The following is a 15464-nucleotide window of genomic DNA, read 5'->3' on the forward strand; positions in this document are numbered from 1 at the left end:
AGATGTTGAATTCCCTGGAGCTGGAGTTAAAAGGGTTGTAAGCCAACATGTGGGTACTGGAAACCAAATCCTGGTCCTCTGCAAGAGCAGCCAGTGCTCTCCAGCCCTGTAAATACAGTAATTTTATGTAGAGGCCTTAACACTTTATGCCTACTTAATTATAGTATTAATGAATAGTACTTTAATCCCTTTCAGTTTATGTCTAATTACTTTTCTTTGTTGTATCAAAATTCTTGAATTGGTTTTTCTGTTTCAAATATGGAAGAGTTCACTGGAGAAAAAATTTGGTCTCTGGCTTCTGGTGAAAATGTAGTATACTTGGGCTAGAGAGATGGTTCAGCAGTTAAGAGCACTGGCTGCTCTTTCAGAGGACCTGGGTACATACCCAGCACCCACATGGCAGCTCACAATTGCCTGTAATTCCAGTTCTAGGGGATCTGACAACCTTACACAGACATACATGAAGGCAAAACACCAGTGCATATAAAAGAAAAATAAAGTTAAAAAAATTACGTGTGGTACATTAAACCCATTTTTCCACATGTCAGCAGTTGTTCCTGAGTTCTCTTTTAGAAGTGATAGGAGCTCTCAGGTCTTCTCAGCCCCCACCATGCTTTACATCCTCAGCAAAGATATTTTTCTTAAGTGTTCTCTATTTGCATTACAGTGCCTGACATTGGAGTTTGTGTTGGATTATTTGTGGGCAAAGTTCTTCCAAGAGTCAATTCTTATGGTTTTTTTTGAGACAAGGTTTCTTTGTGTAGCTTTGGAGCCTGTCCTAGAACTCAGTCTGTAGACCAGACTGGCCTGGAGCTCCTGAGTGCTGGGGAAAAAAAGGCATGTACCACCACCACCCAGCTCCAAGAGTCATTCTTCATAGGGTTGGAGAAACCATTAATTATCTATACGAAGACAGAAAATGGGGGGAAAGCCTCTATTTTTGTCTTTTAGTAATGTGTACTACATGCTATCATTGCTCCTGGTGCCATTACAATACCCAATCAATAGAAAGCAAAATATAACAGAATAACGATGTCTTGTAGGAATCTCTGCTGTAGGTCAGCCATTTTGCAAAGCATTTGCCTTTTTGCTTTGTGGGAAGCCTTTGATCACTTTGTTTTAAATTATGCTTCCCAACATTTTTTTTTTTTTTTTTTTTTTTTTTGGTTTTTTGAGACAGGGTTTCTCTGTGTAGCTTTGCGCCTTTCCTGGGACTCGCTTGGTAGCCCAGGCTGGCCTCGAACTCACAGAGATCCACCTGGCTCTGCCTCCCGAGTGCTGGGATTAAAGGCGGGTGCCACCACCGCCCGGCCCCAACATTTTTTTGCTTACAGCATTTATCTTCATCATGTGGATAAATTTTGTTTATTTTCTAGTTCCATGTTACTAAAATATAAATAATACCTATAATGTACTAAATACTTAATTCTGGATGAATGAATGATTTCATTTAATTTTGAAACTTTCAAGTGTGTTTCATCATTATTGAGTGGGAGGAGAACTAACTTATTCTCCCTAACTGCTAATGTGATGGATAAACTAAAAGTGGTCTGGAACACTAGAATATAGGATACATGCTTTCTAGAACCAGACTCACATTAGAATCACGCCTCCTAAGAGATATTACACACTCCTAACAGTAAGTTAAAGTAGCTCACTCAAGTGTTTCCTGCCCCTGCCCAATGTATATACTATAATATGTCATTAAAGAGGTATGTATAAAGCATGGACCATTTGAAAAAGTTCCTTTTCTCCTCCTCTGCTATAAGAAGCATTCTATAGTGAATGCTAAATGCTAACCAGGGTCAGAATACTAACCCAGACTTGACTAAAACTAAGACCATGTTTTGGAGCATCTAATTAAAATATACCATGGCTTTAAAATGCTTGTGGTTAGAAGATAGGTTTATTTTGTGAGCTAACCTTGGGGTAACTTAGTAAAGACATTCTAATTAACTGTAATATTTTTATTTAGTCCTAAAAAATTCCATGTTTGTTTCTTTCCTATAGTTTTGTTCTAATTTATTACTATTAGCTTATGAATCCAAATTTTCAGAATTAAGGAGATAAATAAATAAAATTAACATAAAAACCCAAATTATATTTGAAACCACATTCCTAAATGTAAGCTTTCCTTAATACAGGGAATGTTCTTGACAATCTCTTTGATTTTTTTTCTTTCTTATTAAAATCTACTTATACTGTTAGATACATAACTTTCACAGTATTATACACAGAATCCACTTAGAATCACATTATAGTCCTATCTTGGAAAATGGATTTTTCAGCATTCACATTGCAGCATCTTGAGTTTCTTACTGCTACAATTTCTCCACACATAATTGTGAATGGAGTAAATTGAAAGGAGTTTCTTGCTTTGTTTTGTTTTGATTTTTAGTTAGGGTTAGAATCCATGATTTCAGCAGAGAAGCAGGTGAAAGCTCACACATTGATCCACAACTATAAGACAGAGAAAGAGAGAAGGCATCCTGGGAATGGAATGAGTCTTTTAAAAACTCAGAGCCTGCCCATGGTGACATACTTCCTCCAACAAGGCCACACCTCCTAATCCTTCCCAAACAGTTCCACGAACTGGGGACCAAGTATTGAAGTCTGTGAATCTATGGGGGCCATTCTCATTCAAACTACAACACTAGGGTTGGGGGTTTGCTTATTGGACTTGGTTCACTTTTCCTTCCCTGACCCTAGTAACTCAACATCGTCCAAGTGTACTTAGATCACATTACTTAGAGCAGAGCAGAGGAATTAAACCATTTTCACCTCATACCTAGTTCAGTAGGTTTATAAATAAAAGGCCAAATTCTTACAGTAATCAAAAATAATATAATATAAAGTGTTTGCTCTCCTGGTTGCTTGATGTTTTCTAGGACAGAGAATAGAAAAACAATTTCCTTTTAGTTTATGTAGGTACCCCACAAAAGGAAATCCTACACCTCTGTAACACCCCTGATTTCCTAGTAGTTAGGAAACTGAAAATTAAGACCACAAACATAGAAAATAGAGTCCTCATACCTTTGCCTCTATCTTTCTTATTTAATCCTGTGAAACAAAGTGCTGAGATTTGGGATTATGAATGAAGAGACTGAGGTATTTGAGTAACTGGAACATCAGAAGACTTGTGTCATAAGTCTCCAAAAACAAAATGAATAGATACTTACAACTAAGAGAAAAGTCTTATGAGAACATGTAACTACTGGGGGATTAGTCCACCATATTTATGATGAAGAGCCCTTGTTTTAAATGTTCTCAACATGAAAAGTACTTTGAATACTTAATTCCAGGGGATTATCCTCTGAGGAGCCGTCGCAGTATCTGTTAAACATCCAGAGTCTCTAGCGGGGCGCGCCCCGTTTCAGATCTGCTGCTCCAGAAAAGCTTCAGAGCCATTGTGTCAAAGCTCAGTTTGACCATACTCATCATTACTTATAAAATGGTAGGTGAAATAGAAACATTTCTTCATACCATAAGATTATTTAAAATAATATAAAACGTAAGTGTTAGCAAAAATATGGAAAAATCCTGACGTTGCTGCTGGGAATATAAATTGGTATAACAGTTTGGGGGAAGTAATTAGAAACTAATGAAGTTGAAGATGTTCAACTTGATGACTATATTTCTACTTTTAGACATGTTGCAAAAACTCACAAGGACACAAGGGACACAAGTGATAGCGTTAGTATGTAAAATAGTGAAACTGCGATAATTCACTCTCAGTAGAAAAACGAACAGAGGCCTGCGGCGGTGGCGCACACCTTTAATGCCAGCACTCGGGAGGCAGAGCCAGGCGGATCTCTGTGAGTTCGAGGCCAGCCTGGTCTACAGAGTGAGATTCAGGACAGGCACCAAAACTACACAGAGAAACCCTGTCTCGAAAAAAAAAAAGAAAGAAAAGAAAAATAAAGAAGACCATTCTATGCAATATACTTTTTCATTTATCTGACTTTAGTTTTTTGTTTGTTTTGTTGTTGTTGGTTTTACTAGCATATACTGATTGTGTAAACCAGTAGCTTTTCTTATAACTTGTTCATAGATGCATATGACTTTTTTTTTGGTTTTTTGTTCGTTTGTTTTTGTTTTCAAGACAGGGTTTCTCTGTGTAGCTTTGGTCCTGGAACTAACTCTGTAGACCAGGCTGGCCTTGAACTCACAGAGCTCCGCCTGCCTCTGCCTCCCGAGTGCTGGGATTAAAGGCGTGCGCCACCATCGCCCAGCACATACGACACCTTGTTGCTGCTCACACACACACACACACACACACACACACACACACACACACACACACACACACCATTGCTTTCTCTCAGTTTCCTTCTATTCCTTTTTCCTTTAAGCATCCCTAATAGTCCCACTTTTATTTTTATGCTCCCTAAAATGCACATATAGAAGAAAATATGCAGTATTTTTTTGAGACTTGCTTATTTTGTTTCCATCTATTTTCTTACAAATTAGATGATTTTTTTGGTGTGGCTGAATAAAACTGTTGTGTGTAACTATCACATTTTGTTTATCTTTTATCTGTCAATGTTTTAGGATCGTCCCATTACATTAATATTTTAAGCATTGGTTATACAGATTTTTTATTGTACATGCTGCTGCTGAAGAGACGTTAAAAAATGAGAAGCAAATGTAGCATGCCTACCTGTTCTCTCTGTACTTTATTTGTAGTATTTTGTAATTAATTTTATAATTTTAGATTTTTAAAAACAAATTGAATGTTAAATTTTTAGAAAGGTTCCTATCTGGCCTCATCTGATTTTTTAGTATTCTGTCTCATAAAAGAATTAATTAGACCAAAACAGATAAAGCTTCATCTTAGTTGATGGCGAAAGTATAACCTGATACTTGAAAGCATTACTAAATGAATCCATGAATACAAATTAATTATCCATAAGCTGAGCATGTTTATGAGTGAATACTAGTATCTAAAATAGAGGAACACACAGGATAGTGTTACAAGCTTCAGTTCAGTTGAGTTATTAACAGGAGTTTTTGCTTGTTTGTTTTGTTTTGTATAAATGTTTAAAGTTCAGGGGGAAAGGCCATCAAAGCTGTGTTGTGGTTTGTGTTTAAGATTTATATATTTATTGTGTATACAGTGTTCTGCCTGCATGTGTCGCTGCAGGCCAGTAGAAGGAACCAGATCTCATTGCATGTGGTTGTGAGCCACTATGCAGTTGCTGGGAATTGAACTCAGGACCTTTGGAAGAGCAGCCAGTGCTCTTAATTAACCTCTGAGCCATCTCTCCAGACCAAAGCTGTATATTTTTTTTTTTTTTTTTTTTTTTAAGATTTATTTATTTATTATGTATACAGTGTTCTGCTTGCATGTGTCCCTGCAGACCAGAAGAGGGCACCAGATCTCATTATAGGTGGTTGTGAGCCACCATGTGGTTGCTGGGAATTGAACTCAGGACCTCTGGAAGAACAGTCAGTGCTCTTAACCTCTGAGCCATCTCTCCAGCCCTGATAAATATTGCTGTATATTTTTAAACCATTGCTTCACAGCCTCCTCCCCCAAAATGCCCCACTTAGATAAGTGTAAATGAGCTTTTGGTTCATTTGAAATTCCAGAATAAGTGAACTACTTGTCTGAATATGAGTGGATGAAAGCAGGAACCCTTTTCCTCTTCTCATATTTTCTTATGTCAGTTATCACCCAGTTTATTTAATAAACTGGGTGATCCTTGAGGCTCACCCTAAACTTGAAACCATTTTCAGAACTTTTCCTGAAGAATGCCCTTTGCCGGGTGGTGGCGCACGCCTTTAATCCCATCACCCGGGAAGCAAAGGCAGGCGGATCTCTGTGAGTTCAAGGCCAGCCTGGTCTACAGACCGAGGTTCCAGGACAGCCTCCAAAGCTATGCAGAGAAACCTTGTCTTGAAAAAACAACAACAACAAAAAAGAATGTCTTTTAAAAAGTGAAAACTTAAGTCTAGCGTAAAGGGATGTTGGTGTAGGTCATTGTTTTTAAAATGAGATCTTTTAAGCCGGGCGGTGGTGGCGCACGCCTTTAATCCCAGCACTCGGGAGGCAGAGCCAGGCGGATCTCTGTGAGTTCGAGGCCAGCCTGGACTACCAAGTGAGTTCCAGGAAAAGGCGCAAAGCTACACAGAGAAACCCTGTCTCGAAAAACCAAAAAAAAAAAAAAAAAAAAAATGAGATCTTTTAAAGTTTGAGGTCTTCAGATGTGAAGACACATCTGCCCAACTCTGTTATAAACTATAGTTGGTGTACTTTGTTTTTAAGATTTTTATTTCATGTTTATGAGTATTTTGCCTGCGTGTGTGTGTGTGTGTGTGTGTGTGTGTGTGTGTGTGTGTGTACACCATGTGTGTGCCTGATACCCATGGAGGTTAGGAAAGAATGTTGGAGCCGTGTGTGGTGGCACACTTCTTTAATTTCAGCACTAGAGAGGCAGAGGCAGGCAGATCTCTGAATTTAAGGCCAGCCTGAGTGAGGACAGCTAGGGCTATATAGAGAAACCTCGTCTCAGAAAACGAGAGAGAGAGAGAGAGAGAGAGAGAGAGAGAGAGAGAGAGAGAGAGAGAGAGAGAGAGAGAGAGAGAGAGAAAGAGAGAGAGAAAACAGGGACAGACTGAAAAGAATGTTGGGTCCCTGGGTATGAGCTCTGGGAATTTAATCCAGCTCCTCTGCAAAAGCAACAAGTGCATTTAACCTCTGAGCTATCTCTCCAACCCTTAAACTATATTTTTTTCTGGTAATATAGCATAAATTTTACCATTACTCACACTTAGTATATACATTCACAGTGCAGTACAAGTAATACTCAATCTAATTCCAAACTATTTGCATCTAAGAGGCAATATTGTGCCCAGAATAAATCACTACACTTCCCTTCACACAGCCTCTTGAGGGGTGGGGTGTCACTAATCTGCCTAGGCTTCTTGTGAATGGTGTCTTTCATTTAGAGCAGCAGTTTTCAACCTGTGGATTGTGACCCCTTTGGGGTCATATATCAGATATCCTGCGTATCACATATTTACATTACAGTTCTTAACAGTAGCAAAATTTCAGTTGATAAAGAATTATATTAAACGGTAGTGGCATTAGGAAGGTTGAGAACCTCTGACTTAGAGTAAGGTTATTAAAGCAGAAGCAAGCAGATCTCTGCATTCAGGCCTAGCCAGGGCTACATAGTGAGACCCTGTCTTAGAAACACACACACACACACACACACACACACACACACACACACACACACACACACACGCAGTTCTTAAGTGTATATACTTCACTGCTATGAAAATAGACCACCAGCCTTTACTTCACAAATCCAGCCAGATGTGGTTTTTAACAACCAGTACATCTCAAAATGGAATAGAAAACCTTTGTTCTTTACATTTAAGTTTTCACAAAGTGTATTAAATAATCTGATGTTTAACATTAAATGCTTGCCGCATAATACTCTTACCTTGATAATCTAGTAGGTTTAGAGTTTTTACATAAATCAACCAGCATTGTTTTGTAAGCCAACATTTGGCAATGAATGACAAAAATGCCTAAAACCAGAAAACTGTGCTGAACTTAGACTGGACTAAAACACCATTCGTACACACTTGGGTCATTTTGTTCCCATTTTCTTCATAGAGTTTGATATTAGCAGTTTTTAGTGATATTTTATAGTTTTTCTTTTTATGTTAAATACCAGTTGCAAATAAAGAAGTAACAGCATTTACAATTTTTTTGTTGCTTGATATAAGAAAACAAAATTTTTGAAATTTTTTGCCTAAAATATTTTTTTTGTTTTTGTTTTATTTCCCAAGACAGGGTTTCTCAGTGTAGTTTTGGTGCCTGTCTTGGATCTCACTCTGTAGACCAGGCTGGCCTCAAACTCACCTCAGATCCGCCTGGCTCTGCCTCCCAGTGCTGGGATTAAAGGCGTACACCACCACCACCAGCACCACCACCACCACCACCACCACCACAACCACCGCCGCCGCCTGGCCCAAAAATATTTTTTTAACATCTTCTTATAAGTCTCCTTTGAAATACATTTTGAAATGTCTTCTTTGTTCTTGAGTTCCTTCTCTACTCTTCTCAGATCTGTAAAGGTAGAAGCCCAAGTTTCACAATCAGTATGAAATACTTCTTTTCTTAGTTATAGTTACAGTGTAACCTCCCTAGGTTCAATATGATAGGCACTTTGGAGGTTAATAGAGAATGATAGTATTTAATAAAGATATTTAAGGAACCAACTTTAATATATTAAAGAGGGGAGAAGTTGGAGGCAGGGAAGCCAGTTATATAAATATTGTCTTAAGTCCTTAAAGGCAAAAAAAAAAAAAAAATTGTGGTGTTAATCTGTATTGTGCTGTGTTCAATATTGTGTGATTGTTCAAGTATTTGTGTAATATACAATACACAATATAGCTATGTGATTCTCTTCCATAATTTGTGAACCATGGCAAAACCCAAAACATAAACTCTCTTTTGTTGGTGAAAAGAAGAGCTAAAGGACCTAGAGTAATACGTGGCAGTGAAAATAAAGAGACTGAAAGATTGTGGGGCAGAAAGTTAGTGGTCTTTCTGAAGGATTAGTGTGGAATACACTGTGAAGAATGAACTAAGCAGACTCCAAAACCACACATTGTGGGAACTAAGGAAAGAAGGAAGTGGTCAATGAAAAATTGAGGAAGGAATGCCCACTTTCTTTGTTTTTGTTTTTTCTTTAAGAGCTATAGCTCATTAGGTATTAGAACAAAAGCCATTTGGAAAATCCCTATAGATGATGGGATTTTTTGAACTGTACATTTAGGACCTATATGCAAATAATAGATAGATTAAATCAACTTGTGAATTGGTTGTGAACTCTGGGAATTTAGTCCAGCTCCTCTGCAAAAGCAACAAGTGAATTTAACCTCTGCTTGTCTAAGATTAAATGTGTGGATAAATTTTGATAATTTGCTGTGGTCTAGAGAGATGACTTGGTGGGTAAGAGTGTTTTCTGCACAAGCATAAGGATCTGTATTTGGGTCTCCTGTGCACACATAAGAAGCCAGGGCATGGACCTGCATCTATACTCCCAGTGTTGCCGAGGGAGGTGGCAGGAGATGGGAGTATCACTAAGGCCTGCCGACCACCAGTCTAGCCAGTAAAGGGCCAACTCCAGGCCTAGTGAAAGGCCATTTCTCAAAGAAATAAAACAGTGCAATATAGGAAGACATCCAACATCCTCCCCTGGCCTCTGTATACATACATACATGTGTACAATTGTAAATAATACCCATAAACAAAATAAATTGGCTGTTCAAGGTTGTGGGATTATTTTCCCTTCAAAATTGAATCTGTATTTAAACTGTGCTTTATTAAGAAGAAATTCTGAGCCAGGCATGGTAGTACATGCCTTTAATCCCAGCTCTCAGGAAGCTGAGACAGGTGGATATCTGTGAGTTAAAAGCCAGACTGATCTACATAGAGAGTTCCAGGACAGCCAGAGCTTCATAATAGAGTAACTTGTCTGAAAAAGACCTCCTCCATCCCTACACTCCCAAAAAAAAAATCTGTCATCAGAAATGCCACTAACCACGTTACTTTCCATTACAATGTAGTTTGGCTTGACTAAGTTACCCTGGATGTCTTCATTGTAAAGAGGGTTATGACATGGGTGGAATGCATAAGAAGGATTGCAGGGATGGCATCATTGCTCAACAGTAGTAGTAGAGAATCTTATAAACAGGTTCTCTAAAAAGAAGCCACTGTTGAAATTCCAACTGTAATTTCACCTGCATAGTTCAGAAGGGTTTGTGGGTTTTATTTCAGTTTTTTAAACTTCCATTAGCATTAGTCGAATTCTAGGTATTTGAAATTTAGAAAGAGATCAGTAGTTTTTACAGGAAATGTTAATTAATTTAGTTGGAATTTTTTTTTAATGATCTTTCTTTTTAACCCTTTGTAACCAGCAAGAAGTTGAGAAGTTTACAGACCTAGAGAAACTCTACCTCTACCTTCAGCTGCCTTCTGGTCTCAGCAGTGCAGAGAAAAGGTAGCCTTGTCCTTGTCTCTGTCTTTGTCAGAACTTCCTTGTTTATAGGACGGTGCTAAGCTGTGTGCATTTGGATTGGTGGTGGTTGTTGTATTCCTAAGGTTTTCAGAACTCAGACTGGTAAAACAATAGGTTGTTTGGGTGTTTGATAATATTTGGTTAAGTATTTACGTGCAGATTTTACTAATTCATTTGTGTTACTGGCTAAAAACTGAAATGTAAGTTGGGTTTTGCTGTATAGGCCAGTGGGAGTATTTATGCAGTATAAAAAATTGTGAAAAAAATAACAGAAAACTAAAGAATAACCAGGTAAGTATTCTGAAGACTAAAATATAGCATTGTTTTAAATGTAATGATAAGTAAGTACATCATAGGATGTAAGAGGAAAAAGAGAAAGTACAGTGTTGAGCATAATTCATGGTAAATATACCTCACTTTAAGTACTTGGGATATTGCTTTAGTTTCATCATTAAAAACACTTCCATGAAGAAAATTGTTCTTCAGATTCTATTCATAAGAGTTTCATTACCTTTTAAGTATTTCTTTTTTTTTTTTTAAGATTTTATTTATTTATTATGTATACAGTGTTCTGCCTGCACACATCCCTGCAGGCCAGAAGAGAGCACCAGATCTCATTGCAGATGGTTGTGAGCCACCATGTGGTTGCTGGGAATTGAACTCAGGACCTTTGGAGGAGCAGCCAGTGCCCTTAACCTCTGAGCCATCTCTCCAGCCCCACCTTTTAAGTATTTCTTAGTATTGATTTCACTCATGTGCTATTTTCAACATTCTATTCATTTAAAATTGTACATAAGAAGAAATGCAATAAAAATTCCATTGCTTTTACCTGCTCTTGCCTCATACCAAATGTAATAACTATTTAAATCATTTCCTGATCTAAAAACGTGCTCGGTATTTTGGAATCAGATGACTCCTCTAGGAAGCTAAGATTAATGTCAGAATCAATAGAAAAGCTTGCCTTATACTGTCTAATGCTGATTTCATGAGGTCAGCTTATTAAAGTACTGCCAGATAATAAATAAAAATTCACGCTTTTGGTTTGACATGGTAGTTTATGCCAAGAGCCTAATTGTGAGAAGGGTTGTGGTGGGATATTGATCCTCTTGAAATCTCTCCCATGCATTCTAGAGATGGAGTGGTTAGTATGATTTCAGGGTAGGTACTTCTACATGGCAGACCAAAGGGAATATAAAGAATTTACCATAATATTTGTTTTAAACATTTAATGATTTAGTAAGTATAGGCAAATGAACAAGCAGGTAAGTGAGGAAATATTCACACAAAGGTAATTTTGGCCAAACAAACCTAATGTTATAATATCCCCACCACCTATCATGCTTTAGAATCCAAACCAGCAATGGAACGGGTCAGTAATTGCATTCTGACACTGATTGTAAAAACTGTCTCACAGTCGCAAATGAGCAATTTGTATATAGATTACTGAGTATCTACTATATGTCCTGAGTTTGGTTTGACCTGCTAATGTTTTTTTTTTGTTTTTTGGGGGGGTGTTGCGAGACAGGGTTTCTCTGTGTAGCTTTGGAGCCTGTCCTGGAACTCACTCTGTAGCCCAGGCTGGCCTCAAACTCACAGAGATCTGCCTGGCTCTGCCTCCCGAGTGCTGGGAGTAAAGGTGTGCGCCACTACTGCCCAGCTGTTAATATGTTTTTAAGGTAACATTTAGGACTTGCTTAAAAAATTATTAATGGGGGCCGGGCAGTGGTGGCACCCGCCTTTAATCCCAGCACTTGGGAGGCAGAGGCAGAGCCAGGCGGATCTCTGTGAGTTCGAGGCCAGCCTGGGCTACAGAGTGAGTTCCAGGAAAGGCACAAAGCTACACAGAGAAACCCTGTCTCGGGAAATATATATATATTTATATTAATGGAATTGCTATCTAGTCAGCTAAAATGTGTCTATATTTTATGATTAGTGATCAGAATGCCATGTCATCTAGTCGAGCACAGCAGATGCATGCCTTTTCCTGGATTCGGAATACCTTGGAGGAGCATCCTGAGACTTCACTTCCCAAACAAGAAGTCTATGATGAATACAAGTAAGTGTTCATGTCTTACAGTGTGATGTATTACAGTGGATGAGTACTATGTGGTACTGTGATTGATTTTGTCATTCCTTCCTTATTATCTAGCTACTAGTTGGGCACTGCTTTTAGAAATTTCCAAGACACCTTCCAGCTCTAAGCTTCTGTGGTAGAATGAATACAGAGCAAGATTATTAAATGAGGGGTTTGTCTAGGGTTTTGAAGGTATGATGATGCCATAGGGATACTGAATTAAAGAGATTCTTATAGAATTTCTAGAATGGCAAGAATAGTGGGAAGGACTAGAGGGACAGTGGATGACAATAAAGAAATCAGTGCGTGGCCAGGTGGCAGTGGCGCACGCCTTTAATCCCAGCACTCGGGAGGCAGAGTCAGGCGGATCTCTGTGAGTTCAAGACCAGCCTGGTCTACAGAGTGAGATCCAGGACAGGCGCCAAAACTACACTGAGAAACCCTGTCTCAAAAAAAACAAAAAGAAAAAAAAAAATCAGTGTATAACAAAAAACTAAAACATGTCTTTATGCTTGGATTTTTTTTTTTTTTTTTTTTTTTTTTTTTTGGTTTTTCGAGACAGGGTTTCTCTGTGTAGCTTTGCGCCTTTCCTGGAACTCACTCGGTAGCCCAGGCTGGCCTTGAACTCACAGAGATCCGCCTGGCTCTGCCTCCCAAGTGCTGGGATTAAAGGCGTGCACCACCACCGCCCGGCCTGGATATTTTTAAAAGTCACTTTGTATGAATCTAAAACTATTTAATCCTCCATGTCAACCAAAGAATGTTGTGAGTTATTTATTCAAGGATAAGAGAAATCAGTGACTTTATTAAAAAAAAAAAACACTGACACACAAATAACTTTGATATGTAAATAATATAGGAAACAAGTGTATAGGTTAGAGGGTTTCTAAGACAGATCATGACCAGTAAGTGTGAAATTCAGTCTTGCTTAGTGTGTTTATAATTTATTTGAAAGGAAGAATTCATTCTGGTAGAATAAATAAAGACAAAATTTTGTGGTTATTGAAACATCAAACTAACAAGAATTAATTTATTGTAATATATAATTTGGAAGAAAATTGTCAAATGCTCTTGTTAATTAGTTTAAAGTAATGCAGAGAAGCTACAATTATTGAAAAGATTGTTAACATCAAAAGAAAACTTTCTAGCTTTACTCATAATTCTTAACAGCTCATGAAAGGGAACGTAGTAGGGGTATAGAAAAAACAATGCATACTTGAAATGAGCAAGAGAACAAATCTGAACTGAGAGCTTTAGTGTTTTCTCTTAAGAAAAGTTGAAACTGAAAGTTGTTCATTCCTACTCTCTGAAACTGTCTAATGAGTTTCTACTGTGTGCTGGACCCTGAGTATTTGAGGAGACTGGCACTAGCTCTGTCCTCACTCAGGATCTGTGTGTGTGTGATCCAGGAGGATTGCAAGTAGAAAGTTAGCCTGGACTACATAAGAAGCAAGAAAAAACGGAGGAGAAAAGATGTATATTTATGGTAAGCATAGATCCAGTGCAAATAGGGTAATTAAAATAGAGAAAACATTCTGAAACTTCTAAGAAGTAAATCTGAATTCAATAAATGAACACTTGTATGATATGACCCTGAGTTGGAGGTCAAGAAAATAGATGTTGTCAACAAGCTTCTATTACCTGGGCAAGTGTTTAACTATTCTTTTATCATTTGGCACATCTATAAAATGAAAAAATTGAAGATGAATGCTGTAAAATTATAAACTCATCTGTAGTAGGAAATGTTGAAATTATCCAAAGATGTCTTGCTAGTTTCCTAAAAGAAAAATTTGACAAATGATTTTTAAGACTTATTTACTTATGTATTTTATGAATATGGGTGCTTTGTCTTCATGTGCCCCTGCACACCTAAAGAGGGCCTCAGATCCCTTATATACAGTTTTGCGTTGTCATGTGGGTGGTGGGAATTGAACTAACTCATCATCTCTAGAAGAGCAGCCAGTACTCTAAACCTCTGAGCCGTCTTTACAGCCCCAAAAATGATGTTTTCATAGTAGACTAAGAAGAGACCTATGACATTCATGTATTCCTAAAGTGTTGGCCTTGCACTATTCAACAACTCATATCACCAACAGAGATATCACCTCTATTTGTGAAAATGCATGAAATCAGTAATATTTTCCTAAAAATAATATGTTACTGTTATATATGATAGTGAATTTTTCTTTGAAATCAAGAAATAGCAAAGTTTTTTTAAATAGAAGAGATTAAAATTTTACATTGTTAAGAAAGACTAGTAACACTTCCAATCTTGAACCATTAATTTGCAAATTAGTTGAGTTCTGTGACCATTGGAATTTTGATGAGAATTACATTGAATCTGTAAATAATTTTTTTTTTTTTTTTTTTTTTTTTTTTTTTTTTGGTTTTTCGAGACAGGGTTTCTCTGTGTAGCTTTGCGCCTTTCCTGGAACTCACTTGGTAGTCCAGGCTGGCCTCGAACTCACAAAGATCCGCCTGGCTCTGCCTCCCGAGTGCTGGGATTAAAGGCGTGCGCCACCAACGCCCGGCTTAATTTTTGTTAATGTAGTCATTTTCACAATATTCTGCAAAACCATGTTTATGAGAGCGAGCTGTTTCCACCATGTTACTTCTTCAGATTCTTTATTCAGTGTCTTAGTTTTCATGTAGAGGTCTTCTGTGTCCTTGATTAGATTTATTCCTAAGTATCTTGTTGAATATGGGATGGGTAGGCGTTAAATTGTTATAAATAGTATGTTTTTCCTAGTTTTTTTTTAAACATGTTCATTACCAGTATATGGAAAAGTAACTATTTTTTGTGTGTTGGCTTTATATTCTAATACTTTGCTGAAAGTATTAATCATATTCAAGATTTTTTAGGGTCTACATTTTAAATGCAGAATCATGACATTGTCACATAAAAATAATTCTTTCCAATTTTTCTGTTTGTTACTTGTCTTATTGCTCTAGCTGAGATGTCAAGAATTGGGTAGGGGTTGAGTTTTGTTTGTTTGTTTGAGAATTTCATACATTTTGTCCATATCCATTTCCCTTCCCCACCTTCCTACTGCTGTTCAATCCATCCCACATCTCCCTCTCAAATTCATGTTCTCTTCTGAATCCAGTTAGTGTAACTCATATACACAAGAGTATAATGTTGACCAGTGGAACATGTACAACCAACCAGTAGGCTCATCCCTGAAGAGGACTTGCTTTCTCTCCCTCTGCAGCCACCTGCTACCTTTAGCTCCTCAGCTCGGGGAGAGGCCTTCTGAACTCTGCCCCTATCTATGCTAGAATGTTGGCTAATGTGGTCTACAGGCAGCTATAGCTGTAGAAAGTTCATGGGTGCACCTTCCATGTCA

General features: G+C 37.8%; 1 protein-coding gene across 2 annotated transcripts in view; it reads left to right on the forward strand.

The window, feature by feature from the left end:
* Rfx7 (regulatory factor X7) overlaps positions 1-15464 on the forward strand; it is a 101529-nt gene that overhangs the window by 57956 nt on the left and 28109 nt on the right. For both annotated transcript variants that reach the window (XM_052714086.1, XM_052714080.1), the window contains exons 4-5: positions 9943-10025; positions 11977-12099. In XM_052714086.1, the coding sequence (XP_052570046.1) occupies positions 9943-10025; positions 11977-12099 (206 nt within the window). The remainder of the gene's footprint in view (positions 1-9942; positions 10026-11976; positions 12100-15464) is intronic.

Source organism: Peromyscus californicus, unplaced genomic scaffold, assembly GCF_007827085.1.
Source record: "Peromyscus californicus insignis strain IS unplaced genomic scaffold, ASM782708v3 Scaffold_11__1_contigs__length_118956290, whole genome shotgun sequence".
In the NCBI taxonomy this organism is placed as follows: Eukaryota; Metazoa; Chordata; class Mammalia; order Rodentia; family Cricetidae; genus Peromyscus; species Peromyscus californicus.